Genomic DNA, 27,794 nt, shown 5'->3' with positions numbered 1-27,794 from the left:
CTGAAATATTTCTGTGTTTTCTTGTTTTTTGTTCTACTTGAACACTAAAGCGACCGTCCAATGAGACTGCAGTGTCAGCAGTGGCCCGCAGCTCATGTAAGTTTGAGACCCTGGTTTTAATTTTGGGTTTTAGGGGCCTGGATGGTAAAACTGGTCCTTTTTACTTCATTTCAAAGTAAGAACTTTAATATTTCCCTTGTAAGGATACCACAGTGTTCCAGCTTAAAGGTAAGTTGTAACTTTCATTGGTTTGTACTTCAGAAAACTTTCGTTCCTCATATTTGTTCAATTCAGCTCAACTTGTCATCTGTGCAGATAAATTAGGCTCATCCTGAAAACTGAACTCACTGACATCATTTCAGTGTTATTTACTGATAGAATCGCTGCATATTATAAGAATTTTTAGTACAAACAGGAAATCACTGCATAAATGTAACAACATGTAACAAGTATCAAGTTTGCTGTAAAAGAACCTTTGATGTCATCCACTGGGTTGAAGTTTTTCTACAGAATAGTTTCAAATGTAAAAGCGCAAAAATAAAATGTTAACAAATCATTTCATCTAAAGGTATTTAGACCCTCTGCTACACTTCCATGTTTACTTTTGCTTTTATTTAACGGAAGCTAGTATTTAATTTTTCTGTTTATAAAAAGAATTATACTATGATGTCAAAATTGAAAAGGAAAAAAAAATCTTTAAGATGTGTCAGAAAGGTCATTATGTTATTTATGAACTTGATACCAAAGTATACGACACGTGGATCGGCTCCATCAGACTCGTCTCTTCTGTTAAGCGTCTGCGGCTGTTTAGTTTCTGGACTTGATGCATTTCAGATGGTAGATCTTGTAGACTCCCACAGCCAGGGCCGAAGACACGATGAAGGCGAAGACACAGATAACAGTGATGACGGCATTACTATTGTCTGTATAACAGAAGACTATCCAAGTGGTGACATTCAACATGTAGAATAAGATGTATATACATTTGATATGGTATTATGAAAAGAACAGGAAATGCTTCTGACAAGTAGGGTTATTAATATGGTTTATAGAGCGAGTCAGCTGGTGTTACAAAGAAAAATGCATTTCCTCTCACATCCATCAGAACTATTGAATGAATTTACACAGATCAGACTAATGACATCAGCCTCTGGCAACAAGATTAGTGTGTTTTTAAATGCTACTCGCACTGTGGAGGCTCAGCGGGTGTTTCAGTGGCTGCAGGACACATTCAGATCAGATGAGACGGCAAAACAAAATCTAAATATGTTAATATGCAGCAAAAGCACGAAAACAATCAGGATGTGCACACCTATATTTACTCTACTTTTATATTTACAAAATTACAACTACAGAGTCACGATCAGGGCTGAGTAATCAGACCCTCCTGATTCAACCTCCTAGGACCTGAACTCTTTCATGGCTTTTTAACAGAGGTGGGACCAAGTCATTGTTTTGCAAGTCTCAAGTAAGTCTCAGGTCTGATTGGCTGTGCTACAGCTCACGCCCACATACGTACGGAGTGTGGTTGGAATGAATGAATTGAACTAATGGTGCACACTTTCTACATAATATGTGTGTTAAATTTTAGATTTGGGGTGAAATATCAAGTCTTTTCAAGTAAACAGGTTCAAGTCCCAGGTCATTGGTGTAAAAGTCCAAGTCAAGTCACAGTCTTAGAACATTTTTTCAAGTCAAGTCTAAAGTCATAAAATTAATGACTCGAGTCCACACCTCTGCTTTTTACATTTCTCTTTGCTATTTGGGCTGACTGGGACCTGATGAATGTAAAAACAAAGAATTACCAGATTTTTGGTAAATAGAATCCACATATGAAGGATTTAAATTTAAAGTTTAGTATTTTTGTCTGGACAACCCAAAATATGATGTCCACATATGTGGGCACCAGGTCCTAGGAGGTTCAAATTCAAAGGCAAAGACCATGCGTTAAATACAGGCTCCTGTAGAGTACGGTGAGGATATGGAAAAACTCAGTTATACAAAGTTTTTTTTTGGTTTTTTTTTAACTTGTTTGTTGAAACACTGAACACTGTATATGAGTCAATCAAGCATAAAAAAGGCACTTAAAGTAATAACCAGTTTTGTGATTCAATCTAACAGACGACTTAGCAAGGAGCCAATTTTAAACTGTATCTGTAGGTAGTTTAGTGAGTAAAAACAAATAATTGTTCTATTTTATTTTGTTGAATCTATGAAAAATGTCAATGATTGCACAATTCGACAGCATGAAATTGGAGCAACAAGGTGAAAAAGTAAATGGCTTAAAACTCGGCAGAGTTCAAAATCTGACTGAAAGACACATCTGACCCTTCAGTTGGCCTTTCTACTATTTACTGGAACCTCAGCTGGTCTCAGTGGAAAGGTGGCTTCAAGACGCCGTTCACAAGGAAAGGAAACCGCTCAGGTACGCCACATCACACAATACCTGGACTGAAAAATCAGTGGCTACAGGTTAATAATTATAGTAACTACAGATGTCAGGAGAGACGTACAACCGTGAGTGTCTACAGCAGGGGTGTCCACCTCCAGGCCTCGAGGGCCGGTGTCCTGCAGGTTTTAGATCTCACCCTGGGTCACATGTTGACGAGGTCATTTAGCCATTTAAATCAGCTGTGTTGGATCAAGGACACATGTAAAACTTGCAGGACACCGGCCCTCGAGGCCTGGAGGTGGACACCCCTGATGTTTTCTGAGGTCACAGGTCAGTGGAGCTGAGCGCTGTTTTCCTACAGACTTCTTCTGTATAACTAGACTAGGAGACTTTCTGAAAACAGAGACTTAGCCCACGTAGAGAAAGACTATTTTCATTGGCCAAAATCTTCATATATGGTCTGTGAGTACTTGTGGATTTAAACACTGTTCGAGCGCTACTTATTAATCAGCACTCGATTAATAGCTAAGCTACATAAATCTGATCGCAGTTCCACACATCAGAAATATTATATTTTAGTTATTCAGAGGCTGTTTAAGGATACTGGGTAGTTTAAACATGTGCACTGTGGGGAAACGTCAGATAATAGTTGTACAGTCTGTTATTATGCACTATGTGCTGCTCTTTGTGGGTTTAGACGACTGGATTTAAGAAGATATAAGCAGATGTGTGATGAGATATACGGCTGATTTCCGACCCCTCCACACTTTAAAGCAAGAAACCTGTGAGCAAATCTAATCAGCATCATCACCTTTGACTTTCAGCCGATGTCTCCTTTCGTTTATGTGATATAACATTAACCATGAACACCGACAGGCTACTCTGCTTACGCTCCCTCCTCTGTGGGTCAGCTACATGAATCCCATGAATGCATCGCACGGATGAGAAGAAAAACACTGAAGGTGAAAGTGGACTATGGCACGACAAAATGTTGTTATCACTGAGCAAGTATCTCCATGCTGCTGCTGAAGTAACCCCAGGCTACAGCACACATTCAACATTAACCTGGATTAATCTGCCCATCAAATCTAAGTTCTCATGTTATTCTGGATCATCCAGGCTCGCTTTAAACCGCGATGAACAATCCTGCAGTTTTAACTCACTGACAGAAACAAGGTCAGTTATTGTCCTGAGATATTTCATCACTGAAACTGTAACTGTGCATGTTTTCACTTCATATAGCACAGTTGGTGTCATTTCCATTGTGTGTAGTAGGTCTGGGCTTCTCTGCGTAGGCTGCTGCCCCCGCGACCCGGCCTTGGATAAAGCGGATGAAGATGGATGGATGGATGGTTATTTAAAAAAGGGTAAAAGGTAAATGGCTGCAAATAACTCTGTTTGCTAAACTTGTACATATGATTTTAAAATTGACAATTGATATTTGCATTTAAAGTTATGAAATATGACTCATTAAACATGTTTGTGGTTGTTACAGAAAGAAAATTATCACTTTTACTACTCTGATTTTATGTTTCTTTTTTATCTGATTTTAGATCAATTGTGTTAATACAGTATGTCAAAATGAAAACATGACTGTAAATTCAGACACGTGAGGTTGTGCTGAAAAGAATGATACCAAACAAGGCAAAGTAAATAGTTTTTAAAGGTAAAATGTGGAGGGAAAATCAAAAGTAGTTAAAAATGGCCAATTATATCCTGGACCCAGGAGGGTTAAACGTTAATTAACAGTAATTACTACAATTAATTTTAGAATCTTGTAACTCAGTTACTGTTTTGAAAAATTGACTAGTAACTATAATTAATTACTTTAAGTAAATTGCCCAACACTGGTAACAGCCACTAAATGTTTGCTTTACTCACTTGCTTCAAGTTCCATGTCGTCATTCACGTCACTGTGGAGGAAAGATAAGGATTATGTTTATAATAGATGCATCACTGTGCCTCTGCTCTACAGTAAACATAAATTAATGATGACATTAGCCTTTACTAGAAATGAAAAATAAAGTGGAACAAAGTGAAAGTCAGACGTGTAGAAAAAGCACTCGTGGACTTTACTTTGTGGACGTTCTGAACTTCTGAATGTAGAACTTGTAGGTGATAAAAAGAAAAGCCAGAACAATGACGATGAAGAGGAAGACACGAAACCCAATAACAGCTTTGTTGTTGTCTGTGAAATAATATTAAAAATTACATTTACGTGAAAGACAACATTTGTAGAAACATGTGTGCTTAAAATGAGACGAAGCATTTATGTCAGTAAACTGTATCATTAATGAAAACAGGACGTACACAAAGTGCTGATTTCACTTATTTGAGGGATGCTCTCATAGTGTCCGTTGTGAGCCGTCACCTTTAAAGACAGAATGTCAGTTCACTGTGAATTACAACATTCAGGAGTCTAAAATAATATTTATAAGCATAATATCTTCTTTATTAAACCAAAAATGTTGGATTTAACAAACCTTCACTTTGTAGCTCGTAGAGTAGCTCAGATCTTTGAATTCGACTTCATATTTTGTACCTTCTAGCTCCTTCTTTGTCACTTCCTTATCATCAGCTGTATTTAGACGTATTATATATTTTCCCTCAGGTCCGTTGAATGTAGAGGGTCTGTGCCAGCTCACTTTGATCGTATTATGTTCGTGAACGTGTAATTTCAGCTCAGTGACTGCAGCAGGTGCTGTAAGAGAAATTTAAAGGAAGCCATATTTAAAGTAAAAAACTGACAGACCTGCGACCCTTTGCTGCGTTTCCTTCCTGTTTATCTTCACTGCTCAAATATCCAGTGAGAAATAAATTCTAACATTATGTAATAAAAAGTTTGATTACTTACTTCCAACCTTAGTTTGCAGTTTAACTTCACCCCCAGTGGAAACTTGAATCTCGTTGTATTTGGCTCGGACTCGACAGGTATAACCAGTAAATGGATTTAATCCAGTAATAACACACGTTCTTCCATCAGGACTTGTGGCTGTAACATAATTTCCATGAACCATGTGAAGTGTTATAGATTTAAATCAACATCATCATGTTAAGAAACTGTAAATGACAAATGTCAGGTTAAAGTTTCACAAACACATCAGCTGGTAGTTCTGTCAGCTGATCCATAAACTGGCACAAACCTGTTTCACTTACAGTCTGTTCCTGCTGACATGAAGCACTGATGCTACAAGCTTCTCATAGAAACTACGTACATGTCAGAAAACCAACAGACTGACAAACTGTTTGTTGCTTTTTATAAAGACAATTACATTTCAAACATCAGATGTTACCTTCAAACAGCTCAAAGCTTCTCATCATTTCTTCTGTGTGAAAAAGTGAACTCGACTCTGATGTTTCAGCGTTTATTCTGTTTTATATTTGCTATTTATTTTAATAACTGTATTTATTCACACCCAGTCAGAGGTTTGGTTTTTCACCTGCAGTCAAAGCATCATGAACACCCCCATTCTCTGCGGCCTGCTGGAGCGGGAGGGCTAGTAGGAGGAGTTGGCCGTCCGACTGCGGTCTGGGGTGTGGGGCCTCCCTGCTGCTGCGGAGTCGGGGTGGTCTGCCTCTCCCCACCGCAGGGAAAAGGGTAACACCACCTGGGTCTGGGTGCAATTCCCCCCTCCAGGGGCAAGGGTACCTAGACCCGGTTTGTAGAGTACGCTTGGGGAGTGTGATTGTGTGTACAGCGTCTCTTTATGTCTGTCTCCACGTTGGTTGAGTGTGGAGTGAGTGCATATGAGAGCATGAGGGTGGGAATGGATGTTTGTGTCTGTGTGTGCCTGTATGTCTGTGTCTATATGTCAGGTTGGGTATCAGACGCCACCTCTCTGGGGACACCTCAGGCCCTCCAAGGTTTGGAGGCCTATCTCCACCCACCACCACTTCCCCTGCCGGTGGCGGACTCCCTCAGGTGTCGGTGTGTTGGTGGTTCTTTGTGTCTGGGGGTGGGCGTCCGGGTACACACCGGCTCACTCCTTGGCGGCCGCTTGTCGGGGCCTGGGGCCTGGGGCTCGCTCGGGCCCCTTTGGAGGTGGGGTGCCCCCGGCCTCTCGGCCTAGGGCTCGGTCACTCAGGCGCAGCTGGGGGCCGGCGGAGCTCACGGGCGCGTCACTGCAACCCCCCCTGGCTTCTGCTCCGCGGCTGCTGAGTGAGCCCTCATCTGGGACTCTCCTCAGCTCTTACTGGAACAGTGGCGCGGCTGCCCCTCTGTTGGTCTTCCATGGTCTCTTGTGTTCTGGGGGCCTCTGGATGTCTGGAGTTTTGATCTCCTCCATACCCGCTTCACACCCTGGAGGACGGGGCTGTGGCCCCCCCACACTCCCTAGCAGATCATTACATGGAGAAACCTTTGGAATGCAAGCATGCTGATCCACACAGGTATGCACACATGGGTATTCACAGACGCGGACTAAAGCTTTCTTGGCTGCTGCCTCAAAGCACACTGTGCGCTGTCTATCTTGCGTGCTGCACAATATCGTTTATTATTTAGTAAATATTGATATCTATGACTAGCTAGTTTATTGTGATGGTGCTTTGTTTTCTCTATTATTATGTTGCTCTTTGTTGTTTGCTGTCTCCTCTGTTTGTTTGTTTGTTTGTTTTTTTTTTTCTCCATACAGGTGACCCAGGAGTTTTTTTTTTGTTTTTTTTTTTTTTTGTCTCTCTTCCCCCCCCTTCTCACCGTCTCTTCTCCCCTTGGGTTTTCTTTCTTTCTCTCCCCCTCTCTCTCTCATTCATTCCCCCTGTCCTATTTATTAAAAAAAAAAAAAAAAAAAAAAAAATGACAAAGGATGAACTGAAGCTCTGCCATCACGTAATGTCGCATACTGCTGTTTCTGATGTCATTTAAAAAAAAACAAAAAAAAAAAAAAAAAAAAAAACAAAGCATCATGAACATAAACACATAAGAGGAGAAGCCGTCTCACTCACCTTTACCTGTCTGACCATCACAACTGCAGTCATAAGAAAGCTCATGAAGGCGGGGAAGGACCTGTTGACAGTTCTTACTGGTTGTTTTCCAGCTGAGCTCAATGGAAGTACTGGTTAAATCCTTCTTTATGTTGGTTATTGTAAGATCTGTTGGAACAAAGTAAACATCAGTAACAGTGAACAGCGTTTCCTTTGCTTCAAACTGTGTGAGAATAAAAGTTTTTATTTTGATGAGCTAAAGGAAATATAAACTCACCACAATCAACCCTGACGTGGACAGATGGAGTCGTCTTATTTATGCTGATGCTGTTCTGTAAGATCAGACCAGCACAGCTGTAGTCTGTGAACGGCTCCAGCTCAGACAGTTTCACATCAGCTTTGTTATTTTCTGAGGAGACACAAAGATGACGTCATTGTTGGTCCTCAGTGTGTGAACATTCATCCTTTGGGTTTAGATTCAAACATGAACACATTCAAAGAAATAAATCTGAACAGATTCACAGAGAGCACAGAGCTCGTGTCTCTAACTCGTAAAGTTTCCACTTACCTGAACAGGTGTAACTAACTGAGAGGTTTTTACACTTTGGTAAATCAGGTAATTTAGTATTTATTTATTTATTGTCATTGTCAAGAACAATGAAATTGCGTTTGGGGCTTCCATACAACCCAAAAAAAAGAAGAAAATAATAAATACCCCTTAAAACCCAAGTGTACATATTTAACCCAGTGTGACTCCAATGCAATAAGACAATCCTTAGCAATAATGTTCGTAGAAATTCAGACAAAGACCTGAGAAACATGACAAAATACAACAATGCAACCCATTCAATATTATTGTACTGTGAGATATGATATCAGATATGATAGTTATCTATTTAAGAAAGAGGGGGGGGCAGGAGGGGGAAGAGAATAAAGATATGATGCACCAATGCAGACCAGTTCATTGCTATTAAGAAGTTGGATATGGTTATTGTCCGTGAGAGGGGGGCAGAGAGTTCAGGAGCCTCACAGCCTGTGGATACAGGCTGTTGGCCAGTCTGGATGTTCTGGCCTGTATAGACCTGTACCTTCTCCCTGAGGGCAGCAGATGGAAAAGGTGGCGCGCAGGGTGATGTTGGTCCCGCAGGATACTGTGCACCCTCCTCAGACAGCGAGTGGGGAAGATATTACTGATCTCTGGCAGACTTGTTCCAATAATTCTGCCAGCTTCTTTCACCACCCGCTGGAGTGCTTGCTGATCGGCCTTGGTGCAGCTGGGGAACCACACTAGAAATCCATACGTCAGAACGCTGCTGATGGCACAGTTGTAGAAGTTCAACATCAGAGATCTGGGAATGTGTGCGCTCCGCAGTCTCCTCAGGTAGTAGAGGCGCTGTTGGGCCTTCCGTACAACTGAGGTGATATGGTTGCCCCAGGACAGGTCCTCGGTCACAGTTACCCCCAAGAATTTAAAACTGCTCACCCTCTCCACCGCCTCACTGCCAATGAAGAGAGGCAGATGGTTGTTATGGCCCCTCTTCCGGAAATCTACAATGATCTCCTTGGTCTTTTTGGTGTTTAAGACCAAGTTATTGTCGTGGCACCATGACTCTAGTTGTTGCACCTCTGTCCTATAGTTTGTCTCATCATTGTTGGATATAAGTCCGAGCACTGTAGTGTCATCTGCAAACTTAACAATGAGATTGGACGCGCAGGAGGAAATACAGTCATGGGTGAAGAGAGTGTATAGCGGAGGGCTCAGAACACACCCCTGAGGGGCACCGGTGTTGACCACAAGGGTGGAAGAGGTGTTCTTACCCACTCTGACACTCTGTCTACGGTTAGTGAGGAAGTCCACAATCCAGTTGCACAGAGAGGAGTTGAGTCCCAGTTGGTGGAGTTTGGGACGGAGTTTGTATGGCCGGATGGTATTAAAAGCCGAGCTGTAGTCTACAAAGAGGAGCCGTGCATAGGTGTTCCTGTGTTCCAAGTGCTTCAGTAATGTGTGCAGCACTGTGGCGATCGCATCCTCGGTTGACCGGTTCTCCCTGTATGCAAACTGGTGCGAGTCCAGGGATGGTGGAAAAGCAGCTCTGATGTGTTTAATGACCAGTCTCTCCAGGCATTTGGCGGGAATGGGGGTGAGTGACATTTGACTGTTTTGGGATGGGAACGATGGTTGCTGCTTTGAAACAGGATGGTACCAGTGAACAGGACAACGAGGTGTTATATATAGAGGTGAAGACGTCCGCCAGGTCCGCAGCACAGTCTTTTAGCACCCGGCCCAGCACTCCATCCGGCCCGGCCGCCTTCCTGGTGTTAATGCTCCGGAACACACGCCTCAGCTCATGAGTGCTCAGGACTGGAGCAGGATCGGTTGAGGGGAGAGGGGACAGGACAGGGTCGGTGTTCTCCCTGTCAAAACGGGCATAAAAGAGATTTAGATCCTCAGCCAGAGTCAGAGTGTTGTGGTAATTTCTGCAGGAAGTCCAGTGGGTTTAATCTGCTGTATTTCACTGGGATTAAAGCAATCTGTAGAAAAAAATGAAAAAACAGCTACATGATTAATAAGTTTCTGCCCATCAGGTGTAAAAATAGATTATCGTAGTGTTAGGGATTTAGTTGCTGCTAAACATTCACACACAGAGCACATAGAACTGCGACAATAGGTCAGAGGTGTATGTGAGAAGCAGAGACGACAGAGCTGCCGTTAGTGGGATAAGGTGTTGGTAAGCCAAAGCAAGGAGAACACAGTGTGCAAAGGAGTAGGCAGCGAGGACACGAGATATGGAGGAAGGAGATAGAGAGGGCATTAGCAGACACCTAGTTTTGAGAGACAAAGGTTGTTGATTTCTGTGTATCAATGTGTGCTGCTGGGACTGCCCCAGTGGATTTTGATATATATATATATATATATATATATATATATATATATATATATATATATATATATATATATATATATATATATATATATATATATATATATAACACCCAGCACGCCCCTGCGGGCGGTTTATCCTTCAAGCTCGGGTCCTCTACCAGAGGCCTGGGAGCTTGAGGGTCCTGCGCAGTATCTTAGCTGTTCCCAGGACTGCGCTCTTCTGGACAGAGATCTCCGATGTTGTTCCCGGGATCTGCTGGAGCCACTCGCCTAGCTTGGGAGTCACCGCACCTAGTGCTCCGATTACCACGGGGACCACCGTTACCTTCACCCTCCACATCCTCTCGAGCTCTTCTCTGAGCCCTTGGTATTTCTCCAGCTTCTCGTGTTCCTTCTTCCTGATATTGCTGTCATTGGGAACCGCTACATCGATCACTACGGCCATCTTCTTCTGTTTGTCTACCACCACTATGTCCGGTTGGTTAGCCACCACCATTTTGTCCGTCTGTATCTGGAAGTCCCACAGGATCTTAGCTCGGTCATTCTCCACCACCCTTGGGGGCATCTCCCATTTTGACCTCGGGACTTCTAGGTTATACTCGGCACAGATGTTCCTGTACACTATGCCGGCCACTTGGTTATGGCGTTCCATGTATGCCTTGCCTGCTAGCATCTTGCACCCTGCTGTTATGTGCTGGATTGTCTCTGGGGCATCTTTACACAGCCTGCACCTGGGGTCTTGCCTGGTGTGATAGACCCCAGCCTCTATGGATCTTGTGCTCAGAGCTTGTTCTTGTGCTGCCATGATTAGTGCCTCTGTGCTGTCTTTCAGTCCAGCTTTGTCCAGCCACTGGTAGGATTTCTGGGTATCAGCCACCTCCTCTATCTGCCGGTGGTACATACCGTGCAGGGGCCTGTCCTTCCATGATGGTTCCTCGTCTCCCTCCTCTTTCTTGGGTTTCTGCTGCCTGAGGTATTCACTGAGCACTCGGTCAGTTGGGGCCATCTTCCCAATGTATTCTTGGATGTTCGTTGTCTCATCCTGGACTGTGGTGCTGACACTCACCAGTCCCCGGCCCCCTTCCTTCCGCTCAGCGTACAGCCTCAGGGTGCTGGACTTGGGGTGAAACCCTCCATGCATGGTAAGGAGCTTTCTTGTCTTTATGTCAGTGGCTTCTATCTCCTCCTTTGGCCAGCCTATTACCCCAGCAGGGTACCTGATCACGGGCAGGGCGTACGTGTTGATGGCTCGGATCTTGTTCTTACCATTCAGCTGACTCCTCAGGACTTGCCTGACCCTCTGCAGGTATTTGGTGGTTGCAGCTTTTCTAGCGGCCTCTTCATGGTTCCCATTCGCCTGCCCTCAGATCCACTAGCCACTGAGCATTGCTGTTATGGGTTGCGTCCTTCTCCCATATGCTCTTGCAGTATTGCTCCGTCTCCAGCCTTGGTGGTGCTGTTCTCTTATTGTTCCCTTGCCGAACACAACGAATATGACTGCACATTTACGCCGACATCATCCTCGTGCAAAGACAAGTGGAGGCAGACAAAAACAACAAGCAGCATGCTACAAACTTTACCCGAGTCATTTAGACAGCCGTTAGCACACGATTCTCCTTATGGGGACCTGATATGTTTAATATGCTGCTGAGAATATAGCCCAGAAGAAGCGTATAGTAGAGCTTTTATTTTGAAAGAGCCATTTCTCTGTAATAAACTCTCTTTTCCAAAGATGAGGGATTTCTCCATCAGATACAGGGCTCGCAATGGTGGGCCAGTCGGGCTACCAAAATCTATCTCTTCCCTGCCCGTCAGGCTATTGTAGGAAGGAAAAATATATGTCAATGCTTTTGCATTCTTTCAGAAATGTAGCTGGGTAATTATGTCATTGGCATCGGTGAGCCACTGTCAATATGTGACATATTGCAATCGCGTTTGAATTTGCGCTTGTTTTTTTGCTTTCACTTTGCAATCGTGTGAACTGTGTATAGAGAGCGACAGCACTGATCTGTGAGTGATGATAATTTGTGCACCAATTCCTCTGACATCGTCTTATTAATCGTTAGCTTACTATGCAAACATGACAAGTGAAATCTCCCGCAGCTTAAACATGTGAGAGGTTGATCGCGCAGAGAATCGCTGAGCTTATGTGAGTGTGTGTGTAAAAGCATTTCAGTTCTGCTGAGCCAAATAAGACAGGTCAGGGTGAAGAAGTGACAGCCAAAGAAAAGCTTACCACAAAACGGAGAAGTTATGACAAATCAGACTATAAGGCAAAAAGAAAGTGCAGCTTTATGGTTTCATGGACAAAAGAATTTCTGTGGCTGCAATATGACGAGCTAAATAACCAGGGCTGCACATAAGTGGTCCGCAGGTGCGCATTCGCTGTCAAAATAAAAAACACGCACAAGGGTTAGGGTTAAATTTAAAAACTGTACTTTTGAGTTAAAATATATATTTATAATTTTAATAAATGACAAATTAAAAAGGCATGAACATTTTTTTTGTATCGAAAAAATATCGAACCGTGACACCAAAGTATCGAACCGAACCGAACCGTGAATTTTGTGTATCGTTGCACCTCTAAAAAAAAAAATATATATATATATATATATATATATATATATATATATATATATATATATATATATATATATATATATACACCTCTGATGACCTCTAGAAATTTTCTTGAATATCTTTAAAATGATAGCAGCACAAACGAAAATGTTTTGCTGCACAAACGTTTGATACCACTTTTGTTGGATTTGAAGAAGGTGGGGGGGCCAACTTCACTCACATCTGCGTGTGTATGTAAGCGTGTAAAACCTGCAGACAGTCAGATTAACAGTATTTTGTCTCTATCTGCCATTCTGCAATTCATCTCATGTAAACAATAACGTGGCGCACAGCGTGATGTGAAAAAAGGCACATACCTTTGACGTTGCGTGAAGAACTCTGTATTCCGTAAACGCAAAAAAGGAGTTTTGAAAAATCTCAGTTTTCGGTGATTCGAAACACCGTTTACGTGTGGACGAAACGGCTGCGTTGTCCAAAATACCCGTGTAGGTGTGGAGTTAGTAGTTTATTTTCTTACTACCTGTAATTTATTGCAGATTACTTGTATTTGCTTAATTGTTTACTAAATGTTTGAGGTGTGAAATAAACCGCAATGGAGCAAAATATGTGTGTGTGGTTGGAGGATGTGTGCGTGTGCACATGCGGGGGGGCACGAACATTTTTCTTGTAAAACAAAGGGGGGCCTAGCAAAAAAAGTTTGGGAACCAATGCACTAAGGCATTCATTCAGAGGAACAAGTACAACGTTCTGGAACGGCCATCTCAGTCCCCAGACCTGAATATTATTGAAAATCTGTGGTGTGAGTTAAAGAGAGCTGTCCATGCTCAGAAGCCATCAAACCTGAATGAACTACAGATGTTTTGTAAAGAGCAACCACAATCCAGACTCTCATTGGAACCTACAGGAAGCGTTTGGAGGCTGTAATTTCTGCAAAAGGCGGATCTACTAAATATTGATTTCATTTTTTTTTTTTTTTTTTTTGTGGAGCCCAAATTTATGCACCTGCCTGATTTTGTTTAAACAATTCTTGCACACTTTCTGTAAATCCAATAAACTTCATTTCACTTCTCAAATATCACTGTGTGTGTCTCCTATATGATATATTTAACTGACATTTTTTATTGTAACAACCAACGATTTATACAGGAAAACAATGACTATTAACAAGGTTGCCCAAACTTTTGCATCCCACTTTATTAATCGGCATCTTTGTTAAAAACCTGCCAAATTAACAAAATATGTTTGTCAATAAAAATGAGTCAGTTAAACTTTTTATCTCAGAAAGTTTCTTCATGCAGATTTTAACAATGGCCCAGTTTACAATAAGGTAAAATGCATTCTATGCAATTACTGTAAAAAAAATACTGACTTCATGGCAAATTTAGAGAGAAATGCAGGAAACCAACATCAGTGTTTGCAAATAAAAATGATCTTTTATGCTGATACTCACACTGTGGAGTCTCAGCGGTCGTCATGGTGGCTAAATGTTGTGTTTAAATTAGATCAAGAAAGAAGAAAAATTATTTGATTATCCAGTGTAAAAATCATAAAGCAACCGCTCCTCACCGCTCCATCCGGGGATGTTTAAAGGTTGGTAAAAAGCTCCTCTCCAGGTTTGCTAGCAAAGGTTCAGCTGTCTTTTCCTGTTTGCTCATTTTCTCTGTATTATTGTACAGCAGCCTGTAAAACACCCTGAGGCAACTGCTGTTGTGAGTTTGTGCTATATGAAAAAATGTTTAAAAAAAAAAAAAAAAAAAAAAAAAAAAAATATATATATATATATATATATATTTAATCATATCCAATGCTTATAATCAGAGCTGAGTGGTGAAGTGGACACATTATGAGTGTTCCACTATAAGTTACAAGTCAACGTTCTGTGTTGTGAACTAAAGTCGTTTTTAATTGCAAAGAGACGGAGAGACAGAGCTGGTCTGGTGTAGAACAGTTTTAACCTTCTGTAGTTTCTTTATGACATCGTCGAACACAATCTGTATCAAAGTTTGATGTTTTATTAACGCTCAGTAAAAGTCACTACTTTTACAGTTCTTTTCTGAGTTTTAGGCAGGAACAAAAGTTCTAAAAATTAACATGGAAATGGAGTCGGTCCGTGCACATTTTATTTTATTATATTTTTTTAAATGTTAGTACATTTATCTTACACTTTCATCTTCAAACGTCCTCAAAAAATGTGACAGATGACCAATATTTTCCATATGCGATATTTTGCAAAACCAGCTTTAAATATAGAATACATTTTCCCCCATATTATACTATAAATTACTTTATAAAATGGAAAATGCAGAGAAATTAAAAACATAGTTACTGCACCACGTTCTGCATCAGATTTGGTATCAAATAATAAACTGTACTCACAGTTTGTCACAACAAGGATTCCTGCCCAGAGCAGCAGGACACGGAGACAGAAGGCTGCCATATTCAGCGGTTGAGCGTACAGAAATAAGTGCAAACCACAGAAAGATATTCACACATTGCAACAGAAGCTGCACGTCCTCTTCATGTACATGCTGAAAAAAAGAACCACTGAAACTTAAAACACTGCATCTACTTTTTTCATACGAAGCTTTGAAACAAATGCTGCGTGCTGTGCAGCTCAGTTTTTGTCTCAGATTAACATGTAAAGTGAAGTTTGGTGTTTGATCATAAGATTTTACTTTAATGAAAAAACTAGCATCTTTTAATTTTTAAAGTTTAGGAATAAAAAATCTGCCTCCAAAAAATGTTGACTTTTTAAAATCAGAATATCGCTGACTATGCAGATACAGACATGGCCTCCTCGACCAATTAGATGACTTTCCTGCTGAGGCCCAAGGTACAGGTGTTGTGGGCTCCCGGAAGAATTGAGGGTCACTGAAGCACTCAGACAGTGTGTGGCAGTGGGAAGGAGGGCCCGAGTGCGAACACGGAAGATCACAGAACCGAGTTAAAACAAAAGGCGAGGCGTTTATTATAGGTTTAACTTTATTTGACAGTAAGAGCTGGAATATTTCACTTGTAAGGATAGCCCTCTAGCTGTTCCATCATAACTGTTAGTATGTTCATCTAAGTATTTCTTTCTACCTAAAAATAACTGAACTTATGCTGCACTTATGTAGAGGTGCACTGAAAATTAGTCTGTTTGAACTCTTAATAACAAACTCAATCATTGAATCATTGAAAATCATTGAAATACTTATTGTTTGGTAATAGAACAGCTGATTATCACAAGAAGGTGACTGGAGAGTTTTCAGAAAGATTATATGTTAGATTTACACTTATGATAGAAATATTACTTCAGTTATGAAAAAACATTACAGTTTGTGTCAAGTTTGTTAAAAGAATACATACAGAAAGTATCAACATGTTCTTTCTCCGGTTTCAAAGTATCTATTTACAGCATATTTTGTTCACTGTAAAGTTCTGGAGAGTGTGATATACAAATGTTACACTGATGTTGATATCAGGGAATGAATTCTTTTTAGTTGTAATTAGTTACACTGATAAAACAGCATCGTTCATTTAAATAAACAAACCTTCAATTTTTCTGAAAATATATTTTTGTAAGAATGTTTTCTCACCAACAACTTGTCAGTCTTGTGTTTTAGAAAGATATGAACAAAAATTCAATTCAATTCAATTTTTTTTATATAGTCCAAATCACAACAAAAGTCGCCTCAAGGCGCTTCATAGATACAGAGGAAAACCCAACAATCATATGACCCCTATGACCAGCACTTTGGCGACAGTGGGAAGGAAAAACTCCCTTTTAACAGGAAGAAACCTCCAGCAGAACCAGGCTCAGGGAGGGGCGGGGCCATCTGCTGTGATTGGTTGGGGAGAGAGAAGGATGACAGGAGAGAGAAGGTCAGATAAGATGGGGTCTGATTATTTAAGGAGGAGCAGGATTTTGAATTCTGGATTTAACAGGAAGCCAAAACAGGAGAAATCTGCTCTCTCTTTCTAGTCCCTGTCAAAACACAACTAAACACTGTTTTCTTTTAATAAATAAAATGCACAGATTTTGTATTATGTAGCTAAGTGATGCAGTTTTGAATATTTGTTGTTGTTACTTCCAGTAAATGTTTTCCTTGTTACTTTTCTTTTGCCAGAAACTAGCCTGCTGTTGTATTTAGGGTCAGCTTCACAGGTACAGACAGTGTATGGTTGTAATCCAGTAATATCACAGGTCCCCACATCAGGCTGTAGCTTTATGATGCCTGTAACAGAATTTTCATTAGTGGTGTCTGATTTGAAATCTGTTTAAACTTCAGACGACTGGTTCTCAGGAGCTGAAGATGAAAACATCAGTTATAGCAATCAGAGATGCTCTCTTTGTGAGCTTTCCTGTACAGCATGCATGACATGAATGCAGATCCTTCTCATGCAACTCTTTAGAAAGCATAACAGGTTGCAGATCACAGTATCTCAAAACTTAACTTACTTCTAGTTTTTCTGTCACTGATAGATTGGGCACGACACCTGCAGTCATAATAAAGTAAGTGTTAGCACAAGTTTACATCTCACTGGTTGTTTTCCAGCTCAGCTTAATAAAAGTATCAGTTTCTTCTGTTTTTTCCTCCATCTTTACTGTAAGATCTGTTAAAATACAAACAGTGACTTTATCTGTCAGTTTGCATGACATCATCTCGGGAGGAACGCTTTCACTCCTCTGAGGTAAATGAAATGAAACACACCACAGTCAATGTTAATGTGGAGAGCTGGAGTTATCTTATTTGTGACGATGTTGTGCTCTACAGTCAGACCAGTTTAGCTGCAACAGGCTCCTCCCTCTGTTTACAGCTTTCTAAGAAGACATAACCAATATCTTTTGGGTTTTGACTCAAATGTGGACACATTCAAAAGATTTGAGCTTCTCAGAGACCGCAGGGCATTCACTCGTCTTACGGCAAAAGACCATTCGGATCAGATCGTCTTATAATGTAGCTAAGATGTAAACTTACCACCTGCCAAAACTTTTACACTGAGACGGAAACACCAGTGTTATTTCTGCAGGAAGAATCTGATGTATTTCACTTGGATTTAAGAACTCTGCACAACATACTTTAAAACGAAGCAAACCTGATAAAACCTCATTACATTTAAAGCAGGTGGATTTAAAGTGCAGACTGGCACCAACATTGATGTTTTTGGTGAGACTAAAGGAAGAACACAGGCAGCTTCCTGTAGTGAAGGTTTTGGTCAAAACTGAGCAAATGTCCTCATAAGCAGGTGTGACAGAGATGCTGGGTTTGAGCTGATATCAAACATATCCAAGGATCCAACTAATCTGTGCTTTCTATGTCATTCTTATCTGAAATGCACAAATATTACTTTTATTTAAAAAATAAAAATCTGAATTAAAATAGAGTAAAACACAAAAACAGGAACAATTGTACTCACTCATCACAGTTGTTAGTTTTATTTTCAGCGCCAATAAATGCAGCATTATGCTCATAGTTACTCCTTCTGTTATCTTGTTGGATTTCCTTGCTGTCACTGACGTACCGAATAATGGTCGGCCTTCTTCACCAGTTCTTAGTCACCAGGGGCTGAATCATCAGTGTCATATAAATGGCTGAATGTGATGTTAAGTGGCCGTTTGAAATGAGCTGTTTGATTGTGGGTAGATGGCAGTTGAGATGGCTGTGGGTGTGGGTGTGGGACTGCTGTTGAAGCAGTAGCTGCTGCTGTGGTGAGGAGGTGACAGATGTGGAGCAGAATGAGAAAATCTTCAGTTAGTGCTATTTATATATAATTAAGAGATAAATAAAGATAAGGTGAAGTATAAGAACAGATCATGATGTACAGTACAGATGGAGGCTGATTTGGTGGCCAGAGGATCCATCAAAGAGTGAAACACTTACATGTACCTCTGTTAGACAGCAGGAGTAACGCAGGCCTCCTTACTGTTACTGATCACGTCCCATTTTATTACCACACAAACTTCCAACACTGAAATGCTGCTGAATGGCCCTGGGTACGCAACTACTTTATTTGTCTTACTACAAAAAGATGTTTCGATTTTACAAACCTGTCTGCACTCATGTCACCAACGAAAGGAAAAAAAGAATAAAATACTCATGGCTCTGCCACAAAGCAACATTACATTTCTGGAGGTTGGATGGAGGAAATCATGGTTTGCACACGGCTGTTGAACACAGCTAGAACGATGAACCTGGAACTTAAATGTGAAGTTAAACGACTTCAGCTTCCTGTTTATTCCTGTTTGAAACAAACTGAATAATAAAACCTTGTTTCCAAATGAATTTTATAAAACTTCATTTAAAAATGCAACAATTTTACTAGAATTCCTTTTTGCCCTGTCTCAGTCTTTTCTTTTCTTTTTCTTTCACTTAATTTTTATTTTTATTTTATTACTGTTGTATATCAAATTTTGCACTGCCTCACACAAAAAGGCCTTCAGTATGGGCCTGTGCTTCATGTTATTTTATTATATACTGTTTTTATTTTTATGACTTATACTGCTGATGTAACACAGAATCAATAAAGTATCGGATTTAAAAAAGTATTTTATTAAACAAATAAGCAAAAATGTATTTTTTATTATATAAATAAATATTAGCTCCATAATTAAGACAGTGAAAAATACTTGACAAAGGATGATTAAGTTGATGTGCTTTATACACTTATTTAGAATATTTTCCAGCAGGTCTTGGTGGTTATCAGGATAGATGCCCTGCATTGTTGAACTATGAACACTGCAGCTGTTCAGATGTTTAGGTCACTTCTGAGGAGGCTGTTACTGTTACTGTTGTGGGTTTTCTCCATTTGTGAATAAAGGAAATGACTGACAGACAGGCTCACGAAGGCTTGTTGAAATCTTTTAGTGTGCTCCATTTTCTCAGGTCGATTCTTTTAAGTGATTCAGCTGGTCTGGCAGTAACCAGATGTGGGCGGGGCTAGTGAACCTGAACTAACTAAATCATTATTGGGGGGCGACATAGGTTTGATTGGTAGGTCTGGATGCCTTTTTTCCCTTAATAAATAAAATCATCATTTAAAAAGTGAATTTCATATTTGTTGAATATTAAAATTTGTTTGATGATCTTAAACATGTAAGTGTGATAAATTTCCCCCCTTTTTAAGTCCCCCCTCAAAACCGACCTCTTCCAGACAGTCTACTCTAACGTCTCCATCTTAAACTTTCTTTTATTACTGTGTTTATTTCCTGGTTTGACGCTTGTCTTATTTGCTCTGTGCAGTGTCCCTGGGTGTTTTAAAGGCACTTTTAAATACCATGAATTATTATTATCATTATAAATATGCAAAAACCAAGAAATCGGGAAGGGCAGATACTTAATACTTGACTGTCAGTTTTCACAAACTGAAACTTTGTTTACAGAAAGTCACATTTCCGCTTTGCTACCTCGAACAGGAAACTTCGATCTAAACCACAAAGTTTTCTTTTAACTTTCTATTAGTCGATGTTAATGTCAGCCTCGATGTTAATAATAAAGACACAGCCAGCTGAGTTTAGTGCTTTCAGTGGCTTTTAAATGCATTCACTGTATCATACAGTTCATGATAGTGTCCATCACTGTCACATATATTCTCTCAGCTCATGTTATTATTATGTTATTATTACAACTTATGACACAAGTGATTATCATAACTTTTAGACAGAACAGTTACAGCTGCTTGTTTTTTTTATTTATTTATAGAGAATTAGCTTTTTTGTGATTTCTATATTTCAGATCAAGAACTGAAACTTCATCTTATCAAGTTTATTAATGTAAAAAATAAAAAGCCTATTTTAGGCTGGTGTAAAATATTATGAGTCAGAGCTGATATTTTGTCATAAAAAAGTTTGCTCGTGTGTAGTGAAGCTGCAGCTGGAGTTTCTGGTGATTTCAAGGTAAATCTGAACAATGTTAAATAATCAACAACACCTTCACATATTATTATGTGTAATTATCTTTACATTTATTTACCTGTAATCTAACGCTGATTGAAAACAAAAAAAAAACACCCAAATAATTATATTAATTAACGTTGTACACATAATTTTTTATAGTGCATTTTTAATGTTTATTTCAGTAATTAATCGTTTATTTAAGAAAAAAAAACATGGAGATTTGGGTCTAATGTAAACAAAATATTTTTTTATTGCTAAAATGGAAAAATGACCAAATGAAGACTGAACAACGTAAATACTAAAGATAAAGAATTTATGGAGATTTAGTTTGATGCTCCGAGATGTTCTTGGTTACTGAGCTTCTTTCTGACGCCACCCAGGAGGTCGTGTGTTCATGTAAACTGTGATAAGACAAAGGAAACAACAATAAACATGACAAAGCATCAAACCACAGCATGATTATGAAACATAACTTCTGCTGCAACCAGTTTTATTATACTTACAGTAACTAAAACTAAACTAATAAAATTACTAGGTATGATGAAACATTTTAGTTAGCCAGTTAAAAAAATATCTGCAAAATTAAACCAACAAAATAATGTTGTGACCTGTTGAAACCATTTAAAATAAAGTGAATGCGTACAGCAGGGATGTCCAACTCGGGAGCTGCTGTCCTGCAGCTTTCAGATGCATCCCTGCTCCAACACAGCTCAATCAGATGGATGGATTATCTGTTCAGCATGTCATCAAGTTTGGCAAAAGCCTGATAACAAACCATTCATTGGATGCAGATGTGTTGGAACAAGGATGCATCTAAAAGCTGCAGGACAGCAGCTCTCGAGGACGAGTTGGAATCCTTTGGTTTACAGGAAATAGTCTCAGTTTGAGTCTTTGTAGTTTTGGCGAAACACAACAAACCTGACAAGGCTTTGGTACAGATGCTTTAAGACTTGTGACATTTAGATTTATGTGAGTGACGTGCTTTCACAAAGGGTTGTGTTTTTATGGAAATATCAAATTATTTAGCCTATATTTCCTAAATCTGTGTAATAATTAAAAAGAGAAAAATAACAACTAAAAACTAAAAACTAAATTCAAACTAAATATTTTAATCAATAAAAACGAGACTGAAAGCAAAACAACTCCTGAAACTAAATGAAGGTAAAGAGGATTTAAAACAGAAGGACAAAATTATAAAATAAATACAAAATAATTAAAAAATTCTAAACCAATATAAGACTCTTTACAACTACAAATAGCTACAATGTAGCAAAGTATTAACATTTACATAGTTCATGGTAACAGCAGCTGAATGTCTACATACTTGCTTCTGAGGCCACATTTTCATCCTCGTCACTGTGGAGAGAAGATTTACTTAACAGTTAACATCCTACTGTGTGAAAACAGAACATAATTATCACCATAGATAAATGTCATCTATAATAAATTGAAATTCATTTACAACAAACAGTTTTATCACTGATAACAGATGAATATAAACTAACGATGTTGGATGCGTGGCCTTTACCTCCTACGCTTTCTGAGCTTCCTGTAGCACACGCAGGCCGCCAGAAGCAGAGCGGCGGATATGAGGAAGATCAAAAAACCAATGACAGCTTTGTCATTGTCTGAAAACAGGTTCAAACAATATCAAACAGTGGCTTTAATATTCAAGATACAAAGAAGTCATGTTACCCAGCAGAGTAAAGATATTTATACTTTATTTCATTGTGTGAACAGTACAGCGAGTGCTGGCTTTGGCTTCACTTTCAACTTGTCTGTTAAAAACAGACACCTGTGTGTGTGTGTGTGTGTGTGTGTGTGTGTGTGTGTATAAACTGATTTATCCAACAAACTGTGTCATTGAATCCATACTTACAGCGAGTATCAGCTGTTCCTCTGCCCGGTTGGCTTTCAAAGTATCCGTTGAAAACAGTCACCTATAAATACAGATGTTTCAGATGTTCATTCATAAGAAATGACACCATTAAAATAAAGCAGCCATAAAATAATCATATACTTAAAAGTAGGATGATACAAACCTCCACTCTGTATGCTGTAGAGTAGCTCAGATCCTTGAATTCAAACTTACAAACTGTTTCATTCTGTGGTTTGTTTTCACCACCAGGATGAAGACGTGCTATGAATCTTCTTTTTTCTATTGGTCCTCTAATGTTGCCTTCATGGTGACACTCTACTTTAATCACATTATTCTCCGGCACAGTTACAGTCACTGTAGACGGCCCGTCGGGTACTGTAAGGAAATGAAAACAGGGATCATAGTTTTAAGATTCATTTTTATGTCCATCAGCAATGAGACAAAACATGTGAAAGTAAACATGTTTATGTTTGCAATGTTAAAACGATTCATAATAGAAATTAATTATTAATTATTGAAGAATTAATTTATCATTTTGTTTTTATGGAGCCCAGCTTACATTTAATGTACAGATATGTAACTTTAAAAAACAGAAAACATGTGAATGAACTTCAGTTATCTCTTATCATTAAACACATTTTCCCTCCAGAATAATATGAACGAGTAAAGAAAATTAACAAACACATTTCTATAAGTCCCAGAGAACAAGAGTCTGAGTCAGCGCTGCTTAAACGACTGAACGTCATAATTACTGTCACGTTTCTTCACTGATGACTCAGCATGTTTTAATGTTCACTGTAAAGTTTCAGAGAGTCGGATTTAGTTGATATGAGGGATGCTCTCTGTTTCATGGCATTTATCTTAAAATATATCTAAATCACATTAATTATGATCAGGACTGTCACACTGAAAAACACATTTGTTTCCAATCTTTCACTAAAATAAATGAGCTCGAGTTTATTCTTCTTCATGAAAACATCATTTTGTAACTTTATTTTCTGCTGTTCACCACCAAAGTCTTCATGTTGTGTTTTAGAAGGATATTAATAAAAATAAAGCTAAACAAAGTTTGATTTTGATAAATTAAAGGTTCAGCTTTGTTATGAAGTGTAATTCTGAATATTTAGTTTGGTAACTTACCTCCAGGGGCAGTTCTCAGTGTAACGTTCCTTTTATTGGAAACCGTCTTGCTGTTGTATTTGGGTTGGACTCCACAGGTATAATCAGTGAATGCTTCGAGTCCAGTAAAATCACACGTTCCTCCGTCAGACTGAGGCTTTGGGATTCCTGTGATTCCTGTAACATAATGTTCATGAACTCTTTGTGGTTTAAATCAGCAGGTCCAGCTAAAGAGACTTCAGGTGACTTTGACCTGCTGGCTTTAGTAAACACGACAACGACATGAGCAGCAGACTGAACATAACAGGTTGGAGATCTGAGTATAAGATAAGAATGCAGTGACATATCGTTATTTTGGATCATACTTCATGTGTTTAGTTATAATTATGTACAAAAATTAAATCGATGTTATATTGCCAAGTAGTTACCTTAAGAACAAAATAAATATTCTGTATATGTAAATGATCAATTAAGTTGATGTTTTTAAAAAATAAACAAACCAAAAACACGAAACAAATAAATTTTAATCTAAAATAGTTATAAAAATTTAAGTGAATTTAAATTATTATTATTGGACTTACCTGTTTTCTCTTTGGAAGAACAACTGCAGTCATATGAAAGATTGCGAAGGGTGTGAAGGACGTCCTTGCAGTTATCACTGGTTGTTTTCCAGCTCAACTCAATAGATTTCATGGCTGTTTTGTTCTTAATGTTAAATTTAAGATCTGTTGAAACAAACAGTAACAGTGCAGCAGCTGTTAGTTTGTGTCGCTTCAAACTATCTGAGGAGGAAAAGCTTCATCCCTCTGAGGTAAGTTAAATATCAACACACCACAGTCAGTGTTAAGGTGGACGGGTGGAGTTGTCTTATCCGTGCTGATATTGTTTTTTGAGATCAGACCAGTACAGCTGTATTCGGTGAAGGGCTCCAGCTTGGACAGCGGTTTGTTCACTGGACCAGGTTTGTCTTTTTCTGAGGAGAAACAAAGACGACATCATTTTTATAACTCGGTGCATGTAGCGGTTCATCTTTGGTTTTATATTCAAAATAAAAATTGATCCATGAAGCGGATGTTTCACTTACCTGAACAAGTGTAATTAACTGTGATATGTTTACACTCTTTGATCTTTGGTAACGTTGGCTGTATCACTGCAGGAAGTCCAGTGGAACCACTCAGTTCAATTTCACTTGAATTATATAAATCTGAGGAAAAAATTAAAAAGAGAAAAGCATTAAACATTAAATCAGTTCTAAAGAATATGAATTTCAATTCAAGGCATAATGTTTTGTACGAACCAACAATGATGTTTGTGGTGATGTTAAATGAAGAACAGTTTCCTGAAGTGAAGGTTGTTTCAAAATCAGAGCAAATGTCTCTGTGTTTGACACAGAAGCTTTTACTGCCACTGCTGCACTGATCAGCTGAAGTTACATTTGGTGCTGATATTGAAGAGCTGATGTCCCAGTTACTCTGGTAACAAACACATCCATTTATGCTGCTTTGCCCTGTAATGTCTGTTTTACCTGAAACACACAAGTGATGCACAAATATATTTGATATCAAGTTTGTTAAACTACAAGAAGGTGAAACACAAAAAATCATGAATTATTTGTACTCACTCATTTCTTTTGTTTTAGTTTTATTTCCAGTGGAGGTACACTGGAGTGTTTTACTGCCATCACTGTGAATAAATACAACTTGATGCTCATATTCAGTACAGGGCTTCAGGCGTTGGATGTTGTGTTGAGTAGAGTGAGTAAAGTCGACCCTCTCTTCAATCACTCGTCGACCTCCTTCAGTAATACTGATGTTGTAGTCACCAGGGGTGAAGTTCATCACATTAATCTGCAGTCCAAACTCGATGGGTGTGACAGTGTAGGAACCTGAGCACGAAATCAAATCGATTGTTACATTTTGTTCATGAACATCAATCAGCTGCTGAAATGTTTCATCTCAGTCAGTTTGTTCATGCAGATGTTGACCACAGTCCAGCGTTGGCTAAAACTAAAACACAATCTTTACACTCGATAGAAAAATAAACTTTCACTAAGTAAGAAACGCTCGACAGCATCACTAGTGTTTGAAAGCAGACGACATATTATCTTTAAACTGACACTCACACTTTGGAGGCTCAGGAGTCGTCTCGGTGGCTGAAACGATGCATTCAAATGAGATCAGAAAAGAACAAAATTATTAGTTTGTGATTATGCAGCATGAATGTACAACAGCTCAGAGCACCTTACAGGTACTTGTAACTCAGCAGCGCCGTGTTCTTTGCTTATATTCACATCAATGTCATCACAGGCCTGTATAATAAAGAAACGTGGCTACTGTAGCATTTGTGGTCGTGCGTGGAAGTGAGGCTGTTGAAGTGGCTACTATGGGATATGTGGTCATGCGTGGAGGTGAGACGTCAGACGACGTGGCTACTGTAGGACTGGTGGAAATGCGTGGAGGTGAGGAGGAGGCTGTTGAAGTGGTTACTGTAGCATTTGTAGCCGTGCGTGGAGGTGAGGAGGCTGAAACAATTTTCATTCCAAGAAAAAGAAATCAGCATGACGTAAAGATGTTTGCTGTAAGTGTAGCAAATGTAAAATGTTCTCACTGTAACATTTTCACTCTAACAGTCGTGTTTCATGTTGTTAGAAAGATGCTGTGCTACTTGTCACTGCTATCCCATTTCCTATGCTAGCAAATTAAATATAGTCCTATTAATACTAATTATTGTTTACAAAACACAAACAAAATGATCTAAGGATAAGAGTAAGATGGATCAATGATAAGTTTTTATAGACAATAAAAGACTAACTGTTGTGTTGGATAATCAGTGACTTCATGTTACATGTTACTTTCATGCAAATTGGATCTAAATCCTAACAACAGAGAGCTGCTGCTCTGATTTGTCCAGACTCACTGAACTTGAACTCAATTGCATCTAAATTAAATTACAAGGAATCTAAAGTCAAATTTAACGTACAGGGACTTCGGGCAAAAGAAAGTATGGAACAGATACATTATGTGCAAAGCTATGAATTATTACACATAAATATAGTTCATTATAATATGAGCAAACAGAGCCTGCCCAAGAGCCTCAAATCACGCAGCCCGGTACCAAACGACCCGGACCACAGAGCGACTGGAGACCGCTGGTATACAGCATGTTAATTTGCTTTCATTCAGCTTCACAGAGGGTAAAAATGATTAGGAAAATACTTGATCACATATATGTGATTACCCATTCATGGAAAATTATCTGTGCAAAACAGCTGCTATAAGGACTGTGTACATTTACACATGAGGCTGAGGGAGATGCATGCTACATCAGGAAGCACAGCAGGGGGACAACTGGAATTAAACAAGTCTGAAAACAACATAATAAGAAGTAAATGTTATAAACTGAATAACATCATAAATATATTGGAACTCACGTTTGCTGTCATCTGGAATTACAAGAGACAAGAATGTCAGAATTAGTGTTTTGGTCATGAAAACATTCACTGTGTATGCAGGAAAACACAAACAAACAAAAACACAAACAATGAGTGATTACTAAATATTTGTCATGATGACTACGAGAAGTGAACGACTATAGAGATTCAATAACATGATAAAGTATAATGGTACTCACTTGTGGTGGTTTGAGCTGTAATTAAAAGAGAAAAAAAGTGTAAATCAGTTTGATTGTGATTAAATAATTTATTGTATTTGCAGGAAAAAGAAAACAAAACACATAAACAACCAGTGATTACTAAATAGTTTTACACATCCCTCTGTTGAACACAGCAGGGTGAACTTTGTTACCCAGCATCGTGTGGATGAGGTATCGCTGCTGTGTAACCTGGTTGCTATGACACTGTGACAAAGAGCCACAGTTGCTATATCAGAAAGCAAACCGCAGCTTAAAAACATCTATGTGAGGATAAACTTTGACAGTTTATTGTATAAGATGAGATTAGTACGGAGCCCCGCAGGGGACATGGGAGAAAAAAAAAAAATTAAGACGGACTTTTGCGAGATCTCGCAAAAGTTTTAGCCACATTCTTCGGAGGCCGCCAGCTCGAAGCCGAGCGGGAGGTCGAGGCACGATGTGCCGGGAAAGCGGTGTTCCTCCCGGCTGTAGTAGGTCTCGACCTCCCGTTAGC

The 27,794-nt window shown here is 39.3% G+C and overlaps 2 protein-coding genes across 2 annotated transcripts; both read right to left on the bottom strand.

The window, feature by feature from the left end:
• Positions 1 to 4,265: 4,265 nt before the first annotated feature.
• LOC146615490 (receptor-type tyrosine-protein phosphatase C-like) lies at positions 4,266 to 21,994 on the bottom strand. Its single transcript, XM_085375573.1, has 11 exons — positions 21,977 to 21,994; positions 17,910 to 18,030; positions 9,778 to 9,844; positions 7,881 to 7,933; positions 7,590 to 7,721; positions 7,334 to 7,480; positions 5,247 to 5,384; positions 4,876 to 5,093; positions 4,703 to 4,763; positions 4,469 to 4,580; positions 4,266 to 4,305 (listed from the first exon to the last, which is right to left on the bottom strand). Exons 1-11 carry the CDS (start codon positions 21,992 to 21,994, stop codon positions 4,266 to 4,268), a joined length of 1,107 nt encoding a protein of 368 aa, XP_085231699.1.
• A 670-nt stretch (positions 21,995 to 22,664) lies between these two features.
• Positions 22,665 to 27,460, bottom strand: LOC146615489 (uncharacterized). Its single transcript, XM_085375572.1, has 11 exons — positions 27,454 to 27,460; positions 27,281 to 27,295; positions 27,081 to 27,092; positions 25,773 to 25,802; positions 25,272 to 25,535; positions 24,948 to 25,175; positions 24,735 to 24,854; positions 24,483 to 24,623; positions 24,232 to 24,375; positions 23,672 to 23,827; positions 22,665 to 22,906 (listed from the first exon to the last, which is right to left on the bottom strand). Exons 1-11 carry the CDS (start codon positions 27,458 to 27,460, stop codon positions 22,665 to 22,667), a joined length of 1,359 nt encoding a protein of 452 aa, XP_085231698.1.
• Between the last annotated feature and the right edge of the window lie 334 nt (positions 27,461 to 27,794).

This window comes from Diplotaxodon limnothrissa, linkage group LG17, assembly GCF_057381915.1.
Source record: "Diplotaxodon limnothrissa isolate DT_005_m linkage group LG17, D_limnothrissa_male_GT1.1, whole genome shotgun sequence".
Classification (NCBI taxonomy): Eukaryota; Metazoa; Chordata; class Actinopteri; order Cichliformes; family Cichlidae; genus Diplotaxodon; species Diplotaxodon limnothrissa.
The sequence above is the reverse complement of the archived record's forward strand: the minus strand, read 5'-3'. Positions and strand labels throughout refer to the sequence as shown.

Bases quoted from the DNA above. Each gene is read 5' to 3' on its own strand.
- LOC146615490 (XM_085375573.1), bottom strand. The intron at 7,481-7,589 runs GTGAGTTTATAT...TTGTTCCAACAG, and splicing joins CCACGTCAGGGTTGATTGTG to ATCTTACAATAACCAACATA. The intron at 4,581-4,702 runs GTACGTCCTGTT...ATTATTTCACAG, and splicing joins AAGTGAAATCAGCACTTTGT to ACAACAACAAAGCTGTTATT.
- LOC146615489 (XM_085375572.1), bottom strand. The intron at 25,176-25,271 runs GTGAGTACAAAT...TGTGTGTTTCAG, and splicing joins AACTAAAACAAAAGAAATGA to GTAAAACAGACATTACAGGG. The intron at 24,624-24,734 runs GTAAGTGAAACA...GTTTCTCCTCAG, and splicing joins AGTTAATTACACTTGTTCAG to AAAAAGACAAACCTGGTCCA.